The 23,805-nt window shown below is 34.5% G+C and overlaps 1 protein-coding gene across 1 annotated transcript in view; it reads right to left on the bottom strand.

The window, feature by feature from the left end:
- LOC114325757 (putative helicase mov-10-B.1) overlaps nucleotides 1-23,805 on the bottom strand; it is a 181,567-nt gene that overhangs the window by 138,205 nt on the left and 19,557 nt on the right. Inside the window, exons 3-5 of the mRNA XM_050655359.1 lie at nucleotides 15,062-15,165; nucleotides 12,253-12,352; nucleotides 5,136-5,316 (exon numbers count right to left, since the gene is read on the bottom strand). Of these exons, the coding sequence (XP_050511316.1) occupies nucleotides 5,136-5,316; nucleotides 12,253-12,352; nucleotides 15,062-15,165 (385 nt within the window). The remainder of the gene's footprint in view (nucleotides 1-5,135; nucleotides 5,317-12,252; nucleotides 12,353-15,061; nucleotides 15,166-23,805) is intronic.

Below are 23,805 nucleotides of genomic sequence, written 5' to 3'. Positions count from 1 at the left end.
GGCGACTCTTATAGAATTGCGCAGAAAAGGTTTTTAAATGTTGAAAAAAGGCTGATTGCTAATCCCGAAGTATTTGCCCAATACCATTCTATTATAAATGATCATTTGAAGGTAGGAATTTCACAGATAGTCAAAGATCCTCATCCCGTGGTAGGTAAAGATCAACACTTCATTCCTCATTTTAATGTTTCGAAACAGAAAGCGGACGGTAGTATAGGTATTCGTGTGGTTTACGATGGTTCTTGTCCTACTTCTAACGGCATTGCTTTAAATGAAGTAATGTTAAATGGTGGCAATTTGCAGCCGTCATTGTTTTCAATTATATGTCGTTTCAGGATGTTTAAGTACGTTCTTACTGCCGATTTAAGTAACATGTATATGAACATTGCCATTGATCCCACACAACACGAATTATTGCGCATAATATGGCGCAATGATACCTCGGACCCATTGCAGATAATTGAGTATAAAAGGTTGTTATATGGGTTAAAATGCAGTTCATACATTAGTCAAAGAGTTTTAAAAGATATAGCGGACAATGCCCATGAAATGCCCTTTGCTACCAATGCGATTCTAAATCAGACATACATAGACGATATTTTAGCTGGTACCCAAACGTTAGGTGACTTGCAAGTGTTGTATGAACAATTGTCGTCTGTTCTGAATGCAGCTTGTTTTTCTCTTCATAAGTTTAACTCAAATTCATCAGAGTTCTTGATGTCTAACAATCTGGTAGCTCGCGATAATGTAGAAATTCACACTAACGAATCTCAAAATAGTAAAGTGTTAGGACTGCATTGGAATCCGCAAGAAGATAGTTTTTATTTTTCTAGTCCTCGTCATCTAATTGAAGGTAAGCTTACTAAACGTCGCATATTGTCAATAGTAAGTCAGTGTTTTGATCCAATAGGCATCATTAACCCATTCGTTTTAAAGGGAAAGCTGTTAATGCAAAAATTGTGGAAACTGAAAATTGGATGGGATGACGTCATTACGGACGATTCCATTATTAAGGAGTGGTTAAGGTTGGTCAATGGCTTTGAATCATTGAATATGTGTAGAATTCCGAGATGGTATTTTCATGAACAGTTAATACGAGAACAGGAGCTTCATATTTTCTCAGACGCCAGCAAGGATGCTTATAGTACATGTGCTTATATAAGGTCCCTTTATCTAGATGGATCAGTCTCGTCAAGTTTGGTCGCAGCAAAATCTCGGGTAGCTCCTTTAAAGGAAATTACAATTCCTCGATTGGAATTAGCAGGACTAGTGTTAGCTGCTAGGTTATTTGCAACTCTAAAACAGGTTTTTGAGAATGGTTTATCCTTTAGCTCATATCACATATATTCAGACAGCATGATAGTATTAAGTTGGTTAGCCAGTGATTCGTCTAAATGGAAACAGTATGTTGCGAATAGGGTAGCATTAATTAAGGAATTGACTCCAGAGGTACATTTTCATCATGTACCAGGCTCAGGCAATCCTGCGGATATAAATTCTCGAGGTTCCTTTCCTCAGGAACTCTCAAATAATTCTCTGTGGTTTTATGGTCCTTCTTTCTTACAAGAAAGAATTATTGACTATTCAAATTTAAAGTTAATCCTACTAGACTCGTTACCGGAAGAAAAAACGGAACATTCTCGTTCACATCACGTCGCAATAGACGATGTGCTAGACTGGGTTGAATTTTTCTCGCGATTTTCTGAATATGAAAGACTAGTTAAGGCCGTTAGCTATGTATTTCGGTTCGTTCATAATGCTCGTTTCAAGGGAAGTAATAGTCGCTTGCAGTCAGGCAAGGTAGTAACCGCGGATGAACGACTAAATGCAGAAAATTTTATCGTTAAAAGTCTCCAAAGAAAATATTTCAAAGCTGAATACAAGGTTCTTTTAGACAATAGCACAAGAAGCTCGTCACGTATTTGGTCTCTATCTCCCTTCATCGATAATTCACGTGGACTTATATTGGTAGGTGGTCGGTTAAGCTCGTCTGAGCTGTCCTTTAACCATAAACATCCAGTTTTGTTGCCAAAGGACGACCACACAGTCTCGCTTTTAATAAAGTCTGTGCATATATCACTCGGACACGCTGGAGTTCAAGCTACTCTAGCTAATATTCGGCAACGGTTTTGGGTAATAAACGGTTTAAATGAGGTCAAGAAGGTTATTCACCGATGTATTCTTTGTCATAGATTTCGAGCAAAATTTGCTACTCAAATGATGGCCGATATGCACAAGGACCGAGTTCAAATTTGTAGACCATTTTCTAAAGTTAGTGTCGACTATGCCGGTTACTTTTTGCTAAAAACCTCTAAGTTACGAAAGGCCGCTACTGAAAAGTGCTATATCGCCGTATTTGTTTGTATGGTGACAAAGGCTACACATCTCGAGGTTGTTACCAGCTTGTCAACCGATGCCTATCTAATGGCATTGAAAAGGTTTATAGCACGTAGGGGCAATCCTGCCCTTATATGGAGTGATAATGGTACAAATTTTTCTGGTGCAAGTAACAGATTCGTTGAATTGCACCACTTTTTTGCAAATAATGCAAACTCTAATTGCATCTTAGATTTCTGTGCAACAAATAGAATAGAATTTAAATTTATAGTACCTAAGGCACCACATTGGGCAGGTCTTCAAGAAGCCGCCGTAAAAAGCACGAAACGGCATTTATACCGAATAATGAAAAATCTCACAGTTACATATGAAGTTTTCTCTACAATCGTGACCCAAATAGAAGGAATTTTAAATTCGCGTCCTCTCTCCCCACTTTCTGAGGACCCAAATGATTATGGCTGCCTTACCCCTGGGCATTTTCTTATCGGAACTGCATTAACTGCTCATCCGGAAAAAGATCTCTCGCAACATAATTCGAATAGGTTGAATATATATCAGAAAATTTGTCAAGCTCGACAACTCTTTTGGAAAAGGTGGAAGTTAGAGTATCTTCATCAACTGCAACATCGACCTAAATGGTGTAAACCTGTTAAAAATATACAGATTAATGATCTAGTTATCTTACGCGACGACGATTCGCCTCCCCTTTGTTGGCCACTTGGACGTGTGATTGAGACATATCCCGGTAAGGATGGATTAGTCCGATCTATTAAAGTTAAAACTTCATCCGGGGAGTATGTTAGGCCCATTACACGTGTTTCACTTCTACCGATTGATGATTCCAAACTCATGGAAGTTGGAATGCCATAGCCCAGGACATGATAGTCCAGTCATATTAGTGATAGAGGTAATAAGATTCAATTTTAGATTTTAGCATTGTTACACAGTAGTATAAGATTTAGTTTACGGTTACATTCTGATCCATCTGGGATCTGGTCCTTCGAGATTTTTTTTGTTCTTGTTTTTTAGCTTATTAATTTATTTAGACATTTTGACAAGACATCGCCTTGTCAAGGCCGGCCAATATGTTCGAAACTCTCACAAAATATTCACAAAATTCAAAGAAGTACGTTCCTTATTTATATTATTGTACATATGCGGCATTTCCCATCTCTAGTGACGTCAAAAATATGATTCTGTCACGTAAAGCAAAAACCCAAAAACGTCAAAGTGACAATATAGAAAAAATTCATCTCCCGTAATTAGCAGATCATCTCGTTCAAGAAAGAAATTAGAAAAATAACCCCAAAAGAGACAAATATTTGTGTTTCTCTCCACATAATAATATAAAGGATAATTAAATAGAAGATACAAATACCCAGAGTCTCTCCCGTTAAGTATTTAGTAATCGTAAATTTGGTCATCTGATTCGTAGCAAAATTTGAGTGGAAATTCTCGTCATACCTAGGCAAGTGGTATTAAGTTGGAGGTAAGGACATTATTTATATTTATGAGCTCATAATATAAAGACATATCGGTCAACGGACTATTTTAGTGCGCGGAACATTTATGTAAGTTTAGATACAATACCGTAGTTTTTCTCGTAGTTTTCGTTCGGACATTTTCATTAGATTTAGTTTATAAAATCTGTCATTTTTGTTTACTGTTCATAATTATTTATTTTAAGGTACATATTATTTTATTTATACGTATATATCTTCTTCTTCTTTTTCATACAGAGGAAGAATTATTAATATATGTATATATTTTTCACTTCTCTTTAATTTCATTGTTTGATTTAGAATAAATGTGTTAAATTCTTATCTTATCATAATTCATTGCTCTAAATTTATCCCTTTTGGAAGCAGTCTCGCTGGTACTTTTAGTGGTATCAGCTAATTACCTTTCTCAGCGAACCAGCACCTATAGAACCTGAGATTGGAACAATTTCATTAAAGTGGGGTCTATTTACCAGCCTCATAACAAAATGCGTATTTAAAATTTTTGCCAACAATTATTATCGTTCAGAAATCATTTTTTCTTTGTGGCATTTTTCAATGTGTTTGTGTGCGTTTTATTCTTTTATTTTTTTAAATTTTTGGTATTGTCTTAATAAAAATTTTTGGAAAGTAGTAAGTATTAAAATTAGTTTAATATTTAAATAAAATATAAATCAACTGTTTAAAGTACATTATATCAATTTGTATATTGACCAAATACAAGTTGTTGTATACTCAAGCGAAGTACAAGCTTGTCTGCTTGTGAAAGGGGTCTGATATATGCTAGTAGAGTAAACTGTTGAAGAAAGACTCATCATCATCAACTTGTCGAGACTGCATTGCTCTATTTCTCACCATGTCAAGTTTTTTCTTTTCAAGGCGAATCAAAGCGTTTCCTTTTTCATCAGAAGATCGTTCACGTTTCTTTCTGATCCCACAACGGTTTCCTTTGGAACACTTCCGCTATCAAGACATCGAGATTCATTTTTCGAAATTGTACCAGCGCGTGCGAGTGGAGAAATCAAACTGGTTAGATTTCACCGCTATGCTCTTTGCTAGACATATTGCTGGACCTTCGGATCAAGCCCCAGTCTGTGTACCTCCGTTTTCAAGTAGTAGTTTCATTTCGCCACTTTACTCTTTGCTCTTGGCTCGCACTCTCTCTACGCTCCACTCTGAACTTACACTTAAGGTGGTACTAGTTGCATCACAATAATTTTCAGATATTGATCTCCAATTGGTTTAGTTAGATGATTAATAATTAAATGTAATATTTTCATATATAACTGCTTTACTTACTTGGCATTAGCTGTACTACAGTATCTGGGGTAATATTCTCGTTAGTAGTAAAAATAGAAAAATATTCATATTCGCATAATAGTAGTACTCTAGTAAGAAATATATCGTCTCTTCTTTTGTTTGTCGCCGTACATGTAAAATCAAGTACATTTCCTTGCTGCCTCAATGATTCCAATGTAATCTAAAATATGAAAAAATATTTATAGTTAGTGAATTAACCAAGTCAACAAGATTATAGGTCGGGAAGATCATGCATCGACGCTATATTTATAATGAGGTTCAAGAGAAATCGTTAGAATACAACAAATCGGAATATTTATGTTTCGTGAACCTTTAGAAGGCATTTGCAGGTTCTAATTAAAGGACGTTATCCATTTATTGTACGCAAGAGCCATACCTCTAGGAATAATTAAAACGATCGAAAATATCTACCAGAATACCCCAATAAAGGTAAAAGAAGAACTAACTATCCTCATTGAAGCTGGCAATGGGATAAGAGAGGGGATTCTTTGAGTCTTCTATTGTTCAACCTGAGTATGGATGAAATAATAAAAAAAAGTAAGAACTAAAACAGGATAACAAATGGGAGAAATACAACTTAAAATAATCTGCTATACAGACGGTGCAATACTAATCTCTCAAAGTGAAGATGATTTACATTATACATCATATGCTGCACCAATTTAATATAACTACCAGATAATTTAACCTATTAATTTTCTCAAAAAAGACAAAATCCATGGTTATAACAGCAAATCTACTAAGATATATTAGAGCTGGAGGGTCAGATAATAGAACAAGTTATGGAGTTTAAATATCTAGCCATCACACTATCTAGCTACGGAAAGCTTGAAACAGAAGTGGACAATCAAGTGAATAGAGCAAACAGAGCCGAAGGTTGAACACGACCTGACACACAGAGAACAAAAAGAATACTATTAGACCAGGGCGGATCTGTGAAAAAACGTCTATTTTTGGATGTGCGAGGTGGAATTCGGATTTTTGCAGACAAAGTTAGGTGACAATTTCAACACTAATAATTGACTTATGCTCCTTCTCAAATATGCCCGGAACATTTATAAAAAAATTAAAATATTTAAACATTTCGAAAAACATCGATTTTTTTCTACTTTCTTTGCTTATAACTTTAAAACAATTCATTTTGGAACAAAGTCGTACAGAAATAAAATTAAAATAATTAAATTTTGTATGATTAACGACTGGTTAAAAATGTCTTAAATTTCTGTCCCTTTCTGCAAAATAGCAATAAATACAAAATAAGGGGGCAAAATAAGCCTGTTTTTATCCAATGTTTTTTAACCACTTTGGTTGCACTTGGAACTTTCGTAATTCGCTTAGAAAATTCTTACAACATACTTAAATCGTTCACCAAATTTCATTAAAATCGACCTGATAGATTTTCCAGAAAAAATTTGCAATCCAATGTTTTTTAAAAAATTTCAAATTTTTTAAAAACTTTCTGTACAGAAAGTAGACCATTTAGAAGTTTGCTAATTTTTTTACATATAAAGAGGTTCTCTACCTATCTAATACACTTTACAGAATTAAAATCGGATTATTTAAGCGGCCTCAGCACTGTTTTAAAGGTATAAACAATTTTTTGGCTTATAAACAAATACAGCGAGGACGTTTGACTGGCATAAATCCATTTTCTCGAGAATAGGCGTCTCTGGAGATAAATCCCGAAACAGGTCGATTTTTATTTTTAAATTCAAATTTTTTGGTATAGGTATACATCATACTAGTGACGTCATCCATCTAGGCGTGATGACGTAATCGATGATTTTTTTAAATGAGAATAGGTGCCGTGTGATAGCTCAATGGAAAGGCTATTCAATTTTGTATTCACTAATAACTAATATAAACATTAACATAATTATTTATACACGGTTTGAATTAAAAAAAATTTGAATTAAATTAATTCCAATATTTAGATTACGTCATCACACTCAGATGGATGACGTCACTAGTATGATATTTATGCCAAAAAATTATAATTTAAAAATAAAAATCGATCTGTTTCGGGATTAATCTCCAGAGTCGCCATTCTCAAGAAAATGAATTTATTCCAACTCAAACGTCCTCACTGTATTTGTTTATAAGCCAAAACATTGTTTATAACTTTAAAACAGTGCTGAGGCCGCTTAAATAATCCGATTTTAATTCAGTAAAGTGTATTAGATAGGTAGATAACCTCTTTATATGTAAAAAAATTTCAATCTAATTTTTTTTAAAGTTAAAACTTTTTGTTGTTCTGAAGCTATTTCCTTGTGGCATTTTTATAATGAACTATTTTAAATGGGAAATAAGCTACAATTTTACCAAAAAAATGAATTTATTAACGTTTCGACGCCCAAGTCGGGTGTCGTTGTCAAAATACAAAATAATACTGTTATAAATAACGTTATATAAATATTAATAAATTAAAAATAACGTTAATAAATTCATTTTTTTTGGTAAAATTGTGGCTTATTTCCCATTTAAAATAGTTCATTTTAAAACTTTTTATAAACTTTCTAAACAAAGAGTAAACCATTTAGGAGTTTGCTAATTTTTTACATATAAATAGGCGCTCCACCTATCTAATAAACTTTACAGAATTAAAATCGGATTATTTAAGCAGCCTCAGCAATGTTTTAACGTTGTAAACAATTCTTTGGCTTATAAACAAATAGAAAAGCTCCGTTACTATTGTATTAAATTAAATTCACAAAATAAAACTAGAAAATACTCGGTACGACGCTTATTTTAACAGTAAAAAAGTTGAATTGTGAGGACTAGTTCCTGAGATACAGCCGGTTAAAATAAGCGTCGTACCGAGTATTTTCTAGTTCCGTTTTGTAAATTTAATAAAACGGAGATATTATAGTTGTTTATAAGCCAAAAAATTGTTAAATTTTAAAACATTGCTGAGGCTGCTTAGATAATCCGATTTTAATTCTGTAAAGTTTATTAGATAGGTAGCGTGCCTGTTTATATGTAAAAAATTAACTAACTTCTAAATGGTCTACTTTTTGTTCAGAAAATTTTCAAATTATTTGAACTTTTTAAAAAAAATTTAGATTGTAAAATTATTTTGCAAAATCTATTAAGTCAATTTTAATGAAATTTGGTGGACGGTTTAAGTATGTTGTAAGAATTTTCTAAGCGAATTATGAAGGTTTTAAGTGCAACCAAAGTGGTTGAAAAACATTGAATAAAAACAGTCTTTTTTCCCCCTTATTTTTTATTTATTGCTATTTTGCAGAAAGGGTAATAATTTAAGCCATTTTAAACCAGTCGTATATTATACAAAATTCAATTATCTTTATTTTCTTTCTCTACGACCTCTCCAAAATGAATCGTTTTAAAGTTATAAGCAATAAAATTAGAAAAAAAATCGATATTTTTCGAAATTTTTAAATATTTAATTTTTTTTATTAATGTTCCGGGCATATTTGAGAAGCAGCATAAGTCAATTATAATTATTGAAGTTGTCACCTAACTTTATCTCAACAATCCGAATACCACCCTCACATCCACCTCAAAACAGATCCGCACTGGTGTCTAGGTTTTAATTTTTTTAATTTTTAATTTTTTTAATCTCAAAACAGGGTGTCCAGAAAGTCTACCGACAAACGAAGACAGGAGATTGCTCAGATAATTTTAAGACAATTTAACCCAATTCATCTAGTCCAAAAAAAAGGAGCTAGAGCTATTTGAAAATGGCGTCTGGTAATTAGTTTTTCTTAAATATCTCCAGAACGCTTCTATTTAGAAGAACGAAAATTGGTACACATATTTATCTTCCAGGGATAAATCGATTACATTAATTGCAAATTTCTAGTACCGGTCATAGGCGTCCGTTTTGGATAGGGCATCAGTTATCTTATAGTATAACTTTTCTGTTTTCAATTTTTAAGCACTTTTGAGTCTGGATTATTAAAATGTAAGGTATTATAGCACTAAAAGGTACCGTTACTTTAAGTCGATAGGATACACCGTTTTCTAGAAAAATGGATTTGAAAATTTTTCGTTGTTTGAATATAAAAAAATTTCAATAAAAAAACTATTTAGAAAAACGAAAATTGGTACATTTATTTATATTCCAGAGATGAATCGATTTTATTAATTATGAATTTCTAGTACCGGTCATATGCGTCCGTTTTGGGTAGGTCAACGGTTATTTTATCGCATACCTTTTTTGTCTTTAATTTTTAAGAATTTTTGACACTAGATTATTAAATTATGAGGTATTCTAGTATTAAAAAGTTACTCTTGCTTGAAGTTGGTAAAATACACGGTTTTTTTTTAATTTTCAAATTCAGGAAACGAAACATTTTTAAATCGATTTTTCTAGAAAACGGTGTGCCCTACCGACTTAAAGCAAGAGTCCCTTTTAGTACTAGAATACCTCACAATTTAATAATCCAGTACCAAAAGTGCTTAAAAGTTAAAGACAAAAAAGTTATGCGATAAAATAACCGTTGCCCCACCCAAAACGGACGCCTATGACTGGTACTAGAAAGTCACCATGGATGGTGATTTATCTCTGGAAGATAAATGTGTACCAATTTTCGTTTTTCTAACTAAAAGCGTTCTGGAGATATTTAAGGAAAACTAATTACAAGACGCCATCTTCAAAGAGCTCTAGCTCTAGGAAGCATTTTCGGACTAGGTGAATTTCCTGTCTGAGGAATCTCCTGTCTTCGTTTGTCGGTAGAGTTTCTGGACATCATGTATAAAAAGCAGAGATGAAATCCCTTCGAAAAATCAATGGTACCATACTATGGGACAGAGCTTGAAGGACAGATATACGACAGAGATGCAAAGTGGATAACATTAAGAACTAGGTAAGAAATAGGAGAGTATGTAGAATGGAACTACCACATAAGACGAAAGACAACAAATAGAGTACCTAGTAAAGACGGTGAGAGACGGTTCCCCAATAGGAAGACAATCAGTGAGAAGACCACGAAAACAGTGGAACAACAAAAGAGGAAGAAGAATTAGCTAAGTGAATAAGACGTCAACTAATATTTTATTTGACAATAATGGGTGTAAGAGCGCTTATTTCTGATACTTAAATTAATACTGGGTGTTAAATTAAAAGTTAAATTTGCAAAAATACAATACATATTTTTATACATTTGCACATTCTTTTAGACATCTGCCTGAATATTGGGGTACTGATTACTGATCAATTTTTGAGTAAACTTATATAGATGGCGTCACATACTCCTTATTAGACATGTTTAATATTAGACAATTTACATGTTTAATAAAGAAGGAGACACTATGGGATAGAGCTAGAAGTGCAGATATACGACGAAGATGCAAGGTGGACAACATGTTCAGGTGGACGGCGAGAGACGGTTCCCCAATAGGAAGACGATCAGTGGGAAGACCCCAAAAAAGTGGAATGACAACCTACTGGAGGCACATTGAAAAACAGACAGAGTCATATCTACACAAAAAGAAGAAGAAGAAGAGAAGAATAAAGAAAGTCTTGCAATTATTATAAAAAATGCATAAGTGTTTGATTTTCAACAAACTACATATTAACAACTTTCGAGACAGGGATGCGTGTTTTCGCCAAGTCTTTTTAATGCCTACTCCGAAGAGATCTTGAAAAAAGCTCTTTAGGGTGAAACAGATGGAACAAAAGTAAATGGAGGTACCATTAACAGTAGATATGCGGATGACATTGTCATTTTAGCCGAAAATATTGAGGACCTTCAGAGGCTGGTGACCAGAATAGCGAAGTTTGGACAAGAATATGGTCTAGCAATGAACGTCAAGAAGGCAAAATTTATGAGAATATCTAAAACGCAAAGAAATAACGAGAATCTCTACATAAACGGCACAAAATAGCACAGTAAACCAAAGCGGCACATAAATGTCGAACGAGTAGACCAATATGCATATCTTGGAACAATAATTAACTCCATAGGTAATTACTTCCAGGAAATCAAAATCAGAATAGAAAAGGCTAGAGCAAATTTTAACAAAATGAGAAAAGTGCTCTGCACAAGAGATTTGAAGTTGGAGCTAAGAGTTAAGTTGGCTTGGAGCTAGGTTTTCTTGGCTCTATTATGGAATGGAAGCTTAGACCTTGAATGCGGCATCAATGAAAAAGCTAGAATCATTTGAGCTGTGTGTGTACAGAAGAATTCTGAAAATATCGTGGACACGTCACAAAGAGGTTCTGAGAAACATAAATAAAGAAATGGAAATCTTAAATACAGTCAAATCCAGAAAATTTAAATATCTCCGACATATTACACGTGGAGAGAGATACAACTTGCTCCAATTGATTAGGCAGGGAAAGATTAAAGGAAAAAGAATCATAGGGAGACGCAGAATATCGTGGCTGCGCAACCTCAGAGAATGGTACGGCTATAATACATAAAATGAACTTTTCAGAGCACCCGTCTCTAAAGACCGAATAGCTATGATGATTGAGGACCTCCATCGCGGAGATGGCACCTTAAGAAGAAGATTAACAACTTTCGAGATATTACAAAACCACTGAAATTAAAAAAAAATAAAACGGCTTCTTCTAAATTTAATTTATAAAAAACGTTTAAACAACTAATTGAATCGTATACAAACAAAATATGGGATGAAATATTTTTTAACACAATTATTTACTACTATACACGATGTGTATAAATGATACATAGTTTATTCCATGCCCTTATTTCAGTGCGTCGTAGTTTGTCGGATTCGCTCTAACGAATTAAGCTCGAAGTGACACAAAAACGTACGAATAAAATGACAATTGTAATTCTACGTTAGAATTTTGTCAACGACGTAAATTTAAATATTTTATGTCATTGGTATATTGGGACATTGTATAGTGAAATTGTATTACTTATATATTTATTTATTTTTTCATAAAATATTTTAAATATTAATATTCTGGCAAATATTTATTTGATATTTATATAAACATGAATATAAATATTCTGACAACTGTCAGATTTAACTAAAATGTCATGCAGTGATTGGCAACATTTTAAAAACCTTATATGACGTCAAAATTAATGACGCACAGAAAAAAGGGTTTGGCATAAACTATATTAAATTTTTACACTGCAATTTCATAACTTACTTTATAATAATGTTTTCCATTATTAACATTTGTTATTAAGGGGGTCCTTCCAAGTCCAATTGTGACTTCTACACCATGACGATTTCTTACCAATGACTTCCTAAAAATCGAAATAATAAATATTACAATGTGGTATTATTAATGTGATACAGTACAATTAGTCTGGGCAGATTATCGGAGAATAGGCCATTTTTGGGAAAAGTTATTTACCAGCAATTTTATTGCTGGAATCGAATGATCCTATAATATATTAATAATGTAAATTAATGTATTAATGTACATAATATGCCATCAGAATTGACCTCCGGAGCACGTGATGGTCAGGACCACTGCAAGGGACGTCATCTTCTAGAGTTTCGATGGTTTTCGGCATTTAATTGATGCAAATGAATTACTGGAGGGTTTTTTGATGTCGCTAAACACGAATGTGACCAGAACCGACTCCCGGAGCACCTAGTTTCCAAGGTCAATGAAAGGGGCCTCTGGAGGTTCGAGGCTCATCAGTACTACATTAATGCAAACGGATTAGTTATAGGTTCTTGGGGTTGCTGAACACGAATACGTGATCAGCACAGACACAGGAGCACCTGGTGCATAAGACAGGTCATCTTCTGGAGTTTCGATAGTTTTCGTCACTAAATGTGCAAATGGATTACTCTTAGGTTTTTGGGGTTGCTGAACATGCATACACTATCAGATCCGACCCACGAATCACATTGTACCTACAGCACGTCATCTTCTGGAGTTTCGAGGGTTTTCGGCATTAAATTGATAAAAACGGATTACTAATGGCTTTTTGGGGTCGCTGAACGCTAATACGCCATCAGATCCGACCCACGGAGCACCTGGTGCCTAAGGTTATTCATCTTCTCGAGTTTCGAGTTTTCGGCATTAAATTGATATGAATGGATTACTCATGCATGACTTCTTGGAGTTGCTGAACACGAATACGCCATCAGAACAGACACCGGAGCACCTGGCGCCTAAGGCACGTCATCTTCTTGAGTTTCGAGCGTTTCGGTACTAAATTGATGCAAACGGATTGGTACACACCGAGTACTCGGAGGTTTTCTGAGTTGCTGTTCAAAGAAAGCGTACGAAAGAAAGCGTGGTGAAATTTTTTTTTGCTAGAAGACCCTCGAAACTCCTGAAGACGACGCGATGTGCCGTAGGAACAAAGTGATTTGTGGGTCGGATCTGATAGTGTATGCATTTTCAGCAACCCCAAAAACCTAGAGTAATCCATTTGCATCAATTTGGTACCGAAAACTCTCGAAACTACAGAAGATAACCTGTCTTAGGCACCAGGTGCTCCTGTGTCTGTGCTGATCACGTATTCGTGTTCAGCAACTCCAAACACCTATAACTAATCCGTTTGCATTAATGTAGTACCACAGTATATAGAGGTTCCACAGTAAAATCACTCTTCTGTCGGCGCTTTGATCTCAGGAAGTAATACCGGCAGTACACAATTGGTAATTCACCAGTGGTGGATGCGGGTTTTCCCTGTTAAAAGCCGTACGTTTCTATGCGACTAGCAATGTGAGAGTAGGGCAAAAGCGACTGCCAACATTGCGCGGTCGCCATGCGCGACTACAGATTTTACTTCCAATTTTTCGGAGAGTGGTTCTACTGTTCTTTATACTGTGGTAGTACGAAGACCCTCGAAACTCCAGGAGCCCCTTTCATTGACCTTGGAAACCAGGTGTGTCGAGAGTCGGTTCTGGTGGCATATTCGTGTTTAGTGACCTCAAAAAACCCTCCAGTAACTCATTTGCATCAATTAAATGCCGAAAACCATCGAAACTCTAGAAGATGACATCCCTCCGACGCCGTGGCCCTGGCCACCACGTGCTCCTGAGGTCAATTCTGATGGCATATTCTTGTTTAGCGATCCCAAAAACCCATGAGTAATCTGTTTATATCAATTTAATGCCGAAAACTCTCGAAACTCTAAAAGATGACATCCGTTGAAGGTCAAGGTCAAAGTAAAGTTCGCCATTGGATAGCCAGGACAAAATCCTAGACTACTAGTACTTTTCTTTGATCCAAACTTCTACATGTTGCCAGATAACCAGTAACTCAGGGAATTGGAATACCAGGTAAATCTTATAATTTTCCGAGTTCGTGCCTCTATATCTTGAAAATCCTTCATACGATCGAGATGTGCCCATGAGAACTTTTTATTAGGATGCTTTAAAGAGTATTTTCCCCAAGTATGAACTAAATCCACTGGGACCTAATTTCCATAAGGTTTGTGTGGGGTACTTTTCAAATCGATTTTTCTAGAAAACGGTCAATCATACCGACTTAAAGCAAGAGTACCTTTTAGTACTAGAATACCTCAGAGTTTAATAATTCAGTATCAAAAATACTTAAAAGTTAAAGACAAAACAATTATGGAATAAAATAACTGTTGGCCTACCCAAAACGGACGCCTATGACCGGTACTAGAAATTCGCAATTGATGGAATTGATTTATCTCTGAAAGATAAATTGGTGTACTAAATAGAAGCGTTCTGGAGCTATTTAAAAAAAAACAATTTCAAGACGCCATCTTTAAAGAACTCATAGCTCCCTTAGGAAGTATTTTCGGACTAGATGAATTGGGTTAAATTATCTCCAAATTATCTAAGGAATCTCCGATCTTCGTTTGTCGGGAGAGTTTCTGGGCATCCTGAATATGCCAATCATAATTTAAAATAAAACTCGACCTTTTTCGAGATTTATTCATTAGGGAAATTTTTAGAGAATTTGTTCACACAAAAATTATAAAAAATATAGGTATATAAGTACATCCATTCCTTACCTATCATTATGCCATTGCTTTAACATAAAATTGAGCCTGTGCCTATTGGAGTTATTGTGCACACCATCATGTTCATCATGCTCTACAGCACATACAGGACATACCTAAAAAGAGAACAATTATTCATAAATACATACATACATACATGCATAATGAATACATGTATAATTATGTTAAGTTTGGTTAATCACTCTAAAGGCCGCGTCTCACCATCAAATAATTTGATCAAACAGTTTGAGCAAACTCCGGAAGTACGTCAAAGTGACGTCACAATTGCAGTTTTTTTGAAATTCTAAAAATCTGTGATCTCACTATCAGTCTAGTTTGATCAAATTTTTTGTATTGAGTTGTCTAACTTGTTTGTACCTTATTTAAAATTAAAATTTTTCATTATTATCCACAATGAACACTCAGGATGTGACGTCACTAACTGTCACTTTCAGTTTGCTCAAACCAGTTTGATCAAATTATTTGATGGTGGGACGCGGCCTTTATACAGGGTGTTTCATTAACAATTGTCCATATCGTAACTGGAGAAACCTTAGCACAAACTATGAAGATTTAACCCAAAACATTTAAATTAAATATTCTTCCTTGCCGAGATGCATAGTGTTTTATTTATTTATTTATTTACGGCATCTATTTACAAGTTTTACACACAACAAGACTTTTACAAGTTACACCTCAACAATAATAAATTATTAAAATAATAAACACATCAAAATAATACAAACAAACATATTGTAAGAACAATACAGAACTACAACAAACTTATTGTAAGATACCCCTTAGATGTTTTTTGAACAAACCAATTTTGGAGTCAAAAATATCCATTTGTCTTGGCAGGCTATTAGCACTCCGAACCAATCGTGTAGTCGGTTCATTTATACCAAAATTAGTGTGGTGAAATGGCACTGAAAAGATTTCTGATTGTCTGTTGCTTCTACTAGGAACTTTAAGACTAAAAAGTGATATCAATTGAGGACAATCTATGAAAGCATTAATAACTTTGTGTAGGAAGCATAAGTCTAACAATGTCCTCCTTGACTCAAGTGTTGGTAAATTTAGACTATCTCTTACCCACTGATAGTCATATTCCTCTCTCCTGTATCCACTCTTATAAGCTGCTACCCTCAAAAATTTATTTTGGACTCTTTCAATATGTTCAATGTAACAGTTGTATGATGGGGACCATACAACTGATCCAAACTCTAGAATGGGCCTAACGAGACCACAATAAAGTTTTCTAAATGTGAACAAAGACAGGTCTACAGATGTGCGTTGGATAAATCCCAGTACTTTCATCGCCCTGTTTGTTACTTGATTGATGTGGCATGAGAATGACAGTTTGGTGTCTAACCAGATTCCCAAATCCGATACTTCATTTTTAGAGGCTAATGGCAAGTTATTAATATAATAAACGAATGTAATTGGATTTCTTTTCCTCGAGAACATCATTTTATGACATTTGTTTATATTAAGTGACATTCTGTTTAAATTGCACCAATCATAAAAAGATTTAAGATCTTCCTGTAGTAAAACAGCATCATCCCAGGATTGAATTTTTCTAAACAGTTTTACATCGTCAGCAAACATAAGAACACTACAATTTTTAATTTTTTCTACTAAATCAACCAGAAACAAGCAAAACAAAACAGGGCCACAATGAGAGCCTTGCGGCACGCCCGATGGAACTGTTATTTCAATCGAAGTAACACCTCCTAAGTTAACTGCCTGCGTACGGCCGCTAATAAATTCTGAAATCCACTGAAGAAGGGGATCCACAATACCCAAAGCTCTTAGTTTTTGTAATAGGACCCCATGGTTAACCCGATCAAATGCCTTAGAAAAGTCAGTATAGATCGAGTCAACCTGGAATCCCTCTTCAAAGCTGTTATATATATGATTGACATACAAAACTAGGCTGGCATCTGCTGACCTCCCTTTCATAAAGCCAAATTGTTCAGGATTAAAAATGCCTCTAAAACACCATGTCAGTTTCTTACTAACCAAACAATCAAGCAACTTTGGGAGCTCTGACTGATTACAGACAGCTCGATAGTTTGATATGTCGTTCCTTGCACCTGATTTTTAAAAATCGGCTTTAAAAAGCTCTTCTTCCAGAGACTGGGAAAGCTACCAGTACCAAGTGATCTGTTAAAAATAAACAAAATTGGTTTTGTAAGTACACATATACATTTTTTCAGAAAATAGGCTGGGATTCCATCCGGCCCTGCACATAATCGGTTTTTACAACTTGCAATAGTATCATAGACCTCAGTTGCTGTAAGTATTATGGAACTCAAACAAATCGAACTTTCAAAACTAAAAAAAGGTAAAGTATCTTGTTGGTCATCTGAGTAGACAGATGAGAAATATTCTGCAAACATATTGGCAGAGTCCTTGACATTCAAGCCAACCCTGTCATTATAGACCATTGTAGTTGGTATGTTATACCCATTTCTTTTGCTTTTAATGTAAGACCAAAAATATTTTGGATTATCGAAAATGTTGTTTTGTATCCTATCTAAATACTGTTTCTGACAGTCTGCTCTTAAAATTTCACACTGATTTCTTAAAGCCACGAAACGGTCATAATCATCTTGCCTATTACTAATTTTATATTGTTTGTGGGCCTGTTTTTTACATACAATTAGGTTACGCAGCTCTGAGGAGAACCAAGAGGGAAAGGTAGAGATCTTATATTTCTTAAGTGGAACAAAGTGTTCTATCAATGAGTAAATTACATCATAAAAAATGACCACCATACTATCAGCTGTACCACTAAGAAACAGTCCCTCCCAATTTATACTTGCTAAATAATTATTTATTGAAAAGTAGTCACCATTTCTGAAATCATAAAAATATTCCTCATAATTCATAAAATCAAGATTTTCTTCACACACTAGTTCAAAACTGATAGCTGTGTGATTTAAGCTATTCTCAAAAATTTTATCTACTGCCGGAGTGACATTAATAGATTCCAAATTACTAAAAACCAGGTCCAATGAGACTCCGTTGTTGTTCAAAATCTCATTCTTTTGAAAAAAGTTATGGAAACTAAAGCAATTTGCTACAATACTTACAGACTCATTTTCAGTGCCAGTCACTGTCAAGCCCAGCTCATCATTTCCCCATTTAGCTTGTGGTAGGTTGTAATCACCTGCCAACACAAACTATCTGAAAAATTATTATAAACATATTCAACAGATTCACAATGCCTTAAATAAGACTGAGAAGGTGATGGAGAAGGTATATATACACAGCCAATAACAAAATTTTGAGTTTTGATTTTAAATGTTAGATATAACTGATATATATCAGAGTCAACAAGAGGAACTATGATTTTTTGGACAGAAAGGCTTTTTTTAGCTGCGATTAATACACCCCCTCCACGCGTCTTTAGAGTGTTTAACCCCACTTCACGATCACATCTATAAATGTCATACTCTGGAACTCCAACTTCAGCATCAGAATAATCTGAATTCAACCATGTCTCTGCAATCATTACTATATCATAGCAGGAACAACTCAGAGCTTGATGGAAACTCTGTATTTTTGTTCGCATACCACCAGTATTGAGATAGTAAACACATATGTTTGATTTTGATTTCCAGGAGTTGTTTTTAGTTATATCAAGGTCTGATCTCCTCGACCTTGACGAAAATTTTCAAACTGGCGTTTATTACTAATCCAAAACTTTCTTAAAATGATGCCTTTAGGCCAAATATCTGGCCTCGAAAAATCTTCCTTGTCATCTGGATGGATACTTATTTTGAAGGAGATATTTTCACCTTTCACTGGTAAGGCTTCAACCTTAAAATCCCTAATATTCGGGCATTGCTTCTTAATGTGTTATTCAATAAAGGTGGGTGTAATACCCACTTTTACACGACCAAGATAAAAATATGCTTTATGAGAAGAACTAGCAAAATTTTCATCTCCTTGGAAATTCGCTTTACCCAAAACGAAGTTTTGGTCATTTCTCCGGGCCTTTCTTCTCTGTACCAGGGTAAATTCTTGGTCATTATCAGCAGAATCTTTGTTTTTGTTTATGATTTCTTCTTTTTTTTGATGTTTGCTTTGGCCTGAGGTTATCCAAGGTTGGCCCAAGGTCTTCTGGTCTTTTGACAAGTTGGAATTAGAAGAGGAAGAACTGGCAACGCTGGCTTTGTCTGCCTGGCCAGCTGATTTCGATCCGTCATTGTCCTCTGTCAATGGAGGAGGGGAGGTTGGCGTTGCCACGATAACCCGTCTTTCTGTAGACCTCTGATTCGGTTTCGAAGCATCACTCGAAAGTTTCACTTGATTTTGTTTCGAACTATCACTCAAAAGTTTCACCAAGTCCTTGTTGCTTTCAATCACCATTTTAGACGTCATTACAAGCTTTTCTTGAAGATTTTGTTCCATAATCTTCATAACCTCACTAAGTTCACATTTTACAATTTCTTTTATGGCATCTGATAATTGCGGAATGGTTAGTTCAGCATTTTCGAGGTCTCTAATCGGGCCATCAATTTTAGCGCTAGAGAACTGATTTATGCAATCTTTGCACCATATTATAATGGTTCTGGTTTTAGCAATTGCACATCTTATTTCTTGAGAGGAAATCTTGCTACACTCTTTACATGATACTTTCTCGCAATTATCACAAGCACATCCAAACAATAGAGTTTTACTCTCTTTAAAATAACAATGTTTTATTACAAATATTCTAAAGTGATTTTAGCCCATTGTTTTAACACCTTCCAATATTTTTTGTTCAAACTTGATAAACAGTTTATACATGTTAGAATACTCTAATTAGTGTTAAAATATAGTTTTCCGCTGTTACCAGAGGCCTGCTGTAGGGATATATACTTAATTTTCGCACCTTTTTCCCCCTCACAATCGACGCCACTGTCATAATCATTTCAGCATGTTTTTTGATTCCTTGTTACTTTTTACATAAATATCATCCTTTTGTCTCATTGCGATAGAGTAAGTAGTTTTCAAGTTATTTGCGTTTAAAGATAATGGATTTCATAAGACTATGTATTTTAAAATACATTCAATAAGATCTATATGTTTAAAATACATAATTTATTGAATCCCTTACATTAAAAAGCAAATATCTAACTTGAAAACTACGTACTTCGGATACAATTAGCGTCTCTTTGCAAAGACAATGACGTCGACTTTGCAAAGTAACAAGACACTTACTCAACACACACTACACATTACTCCCCTGAGTTAGTGATAAGTTATAGTCTAAAAAATCATTATGAAATTGACTGGCCAGTTGGTTGTGAAAACCAGTGGCAATAAAATACAAAACACACGAAACTACTTACTCTATCGCATTGAGACAAAAGGATGATATTTATGTAAAAATTAACGAAGAATCAAAAACACATGCTGAAATGATTATTAGGACAGTGGTGTAGATTGTAATGGGGGGAAAATGGGCGAAAATGAAGTATATATCCCTACAGCACGCCTCTGGTTACAGTGGAAAACTATCTTTTAACACTAGTTAAAGTATCATAACATGTGTAAACTGTATGTAAAGTTTGAACAAAAAACATTAAAAGGTGCTTTCACAATGGGCTAAAATCATTTTAGAACATTTGTAATAAAACACTCTGTATCTCGGTAAGGAAGAATGTTTTATTTAAGTGTTTTGGGTTAAATCTTCGTATTTTGTGCTAATGTTTCTCCAGTTACTATATGGACAATTATTAATGAAACACCCTGTATAGTAAGTCTTGGTTTCAAATAAAACCTGTGGCCCTATCCCGATCAGGGAATGCAAAATTTTACGAAAACCTCCAAAAAAATAAAGGAAGGATGAAAATTTGAGAATAGGTAGTTGAAATTGTCTATTATTATATAAGAAAAAGTTTACAATTCTACATCCTCTCCATTTTACAAAAAACTTCTAACATTAAAAGTAAGTGAGTTATGCTCAAAATATTGTTGGTCCCTTTTATTTTTTGGTAAAAAAATGGCGAAAATCACCCCTTAATTAGCTTCTCAAATAAAATTAATCGTTACCGCTTTACAAGTTACTTTACAATGTATTGTTTATATTATCTATAAGTTTCATTCCTTCAAAGTGCTCAGTTTTGAAAAAAAAAACTGGGTTTAAAATAAAACATTTTTTTTAATTTTGAAAAAATCGTAATTGTTTATGTAAAAAATAAAAGGGACCAACAATATTTTGAGCGTAATTCACTTACTTTTAATATTACCAAGTTTTTTTAAAAAACAAAAATGAACCTTTTTTTAAACACTTTAAAAAAGTTAAAGTGACTTTCCCTAAAAGTGCTCCGTTTTTGGGTTATTTCACATCGAAATATTCGATTTGGAACTTGACGAAGAAGAACCTACTTTTCATTAGCTGCAACTCTGCTTCTACTGTGTCTACAGACCTCATGTATACACAATTTTTTTCAATTTTTTATGGGCTATATTTTTGCTAAGAATATATTTTTCGCTAAAATACTTACTTTTTGAGTTATCTCCGAAAAACCGTCCAAAAACATGTTTTAGGTATTTTGTTAAACATGAACATATTCACTCGCAAATAACTCAAAAAGTATTGACCTAGTGAAAAAACTCTATAGAAGAAAAGTTGTTTAGGATTACTCATTTTATCCAATTCCGGTCTTATTTTGAATGTATTTTTTTTATCTTCGAGAGAGGGGTATATTTTACAAAAATGGAGGGGATGTAGAATTGTAAACTTTTTCTTATATAGTAATAGACAATTTCAACTACCTATTCCCAAATTTTCATCCTTCCTTTATTTTTTTTTGGGGTCAGATTGTTCTTTGATCGGGCTATCCATTATTTTAATAGTTTTTATAGCTGATAGATTCCAGAAAAAAAGTACAGTAAAACCTGCGTTAACGGCCACCTGTCAAAACCGGCCACCTGAACTATCCGGCCACCTTTTTATATCGGCCAATAGTTCTGTCATTTTTAGTGATGGTTATTGGCAGGTTTTACTGTATAACAAACCAACACTGTTGTATTCATAGAGATAATAAGAATAGACAAGGTAAGGTATGGGTCGCTCTGTGAATCTAGGTGTAACGACAATATCAAAGACGTCATTGGTCAATTTTCACTTTGAGTGGTCTTGCCATCTTTTGTCTGTCACATAGTAGTCTGTCCGTATTAAAGAGAGAGATACATAGACCACCTACCGACTGCTCTGAGCTACACTATTTTGCCTACCATGCCTAGTCTATTATTATGTAATATGTCTATGGTTGTACTGCAGCCAATTGTGATCTTCCATTTATTTATGATAACCATTCCATAGTTCTGGAACCTTGCGCCAGCTTACACACACAGGTCTAGTGGATGGGGACCATAAATTTTGGAATCATTTGGTAGTCTCCAAAAAGTGTTTGTCTCCTCCAATCTAGTGTCTTTTTATTACGGTTAATCTGTTTCAGGTTCACTGCCACACAGTCTGCAGCTTGTTGACTCCATGAAACAGCCTAATTTTAGCTCTTCTTGACTAACGTTTGTTGGGAAGCCTAATATAATTATAAGGTGATTTGTGCCTGTTTTCCGAAGTATTTCAGCCCTAGTAATGTATGTTCTTTCAGTGATTTATATTATGTTCGGGCCTAGGGTTCTCCTGGACACGTCAGTGCTCTTTGACACGCCTACGGTCGACTCGAGACCCAAATATTTTATAAATGATCCTCTTTTAACAAATGGTATCAGTCAACAGATGAAATCAGTGGTGCTTGCTTGATTTTGAAAACAACTAACTATAAACCCAAAATAAAAGGTTTGGCAGAAAAACTTCAGCGCCCAAAAAGTCACTAATTTTATGTATAAATTTTATATTGTTTTTTATTACTTCTTCTTGAAGTGCCATATCATAATTATCCAACGTTGACTAGGACCATTGAAGAAACATGTTATCTCTTTACACTTCTACGGCCCTCTATCTTGCCTGCAAGGATAAGTTGTAGTATTCTATATCGATTTCCCCTCACTATATGTCCCAGATAAGACATTTTCTGGTGTTTTTTCCTCGTTAGTTTCCATGGTATCTTCCATGTTATCTATCCACATTTCCAATGCTTCAATTCTGTTCATGATCTCCATACTTTTAGTGTCCACACTTCTGCAAGATACAAAAGTATAGACCAAACATAGCACTTAATAATTCTTTGTGTTAGTTCTAAACTGAGATGATTGTTGCAAAGAAACGACTTCATTTTCATAAAAGAGTTTTAGTCATTGCTATTCTGAGTTTTATTTCTATATCTGGATCTAGTTGGTAACTTATGACAGTTCCCAAATATGTCATTTTGTGAACTTTTCAACTTGGAATCCATTTAATTGAAGCTATGTAGCTGGATGTGGGTTACGACTAAAAACTAAAAATTTGGTTTTGCTTGAGTTTATTGTAATACCCATTTCCTCTCCTACTTCTTGAATACGATCAAACAACATTTGGAGACCTTCAATAATATCTGACAGAATTACTGTATCATCTGGGGTCTAATTATATTAGGTTGATTTTTACTCCATATGGCTCTTTCAAGTGCCTTTTAAAAAAACTGGTCTGAGTAAACATTGAACAATGTTGGCGACAGAATTCAACCTTGTCTGACTCCCCGTATGAAAATTTTCCCCCACATTCCTACACATTACTCCCCTGAGTTGGTGATAAGTTATAGTCTAAAAAACAATTATGAAATTGACTGGCCAGTTGGTTATGAAAACCAGTG

Source organism: Diabrotica virgifera, chromosome 7 (assembly GCF_917563875.1).
Source record: "Diabrotica virgifera virgifera chromosome 7, PGI_DIABVI_V3a".
NCBI classification, from domain to species: Eukaryota; Metazoa; Arthropoda; class Insecta; order Coleoptera; family Chrysomelidae; genus Diabrotica; species Diabrotica virgifera.
This window is presented reverse-complemented; position numbering and strand designations above follow the sequence as displayed.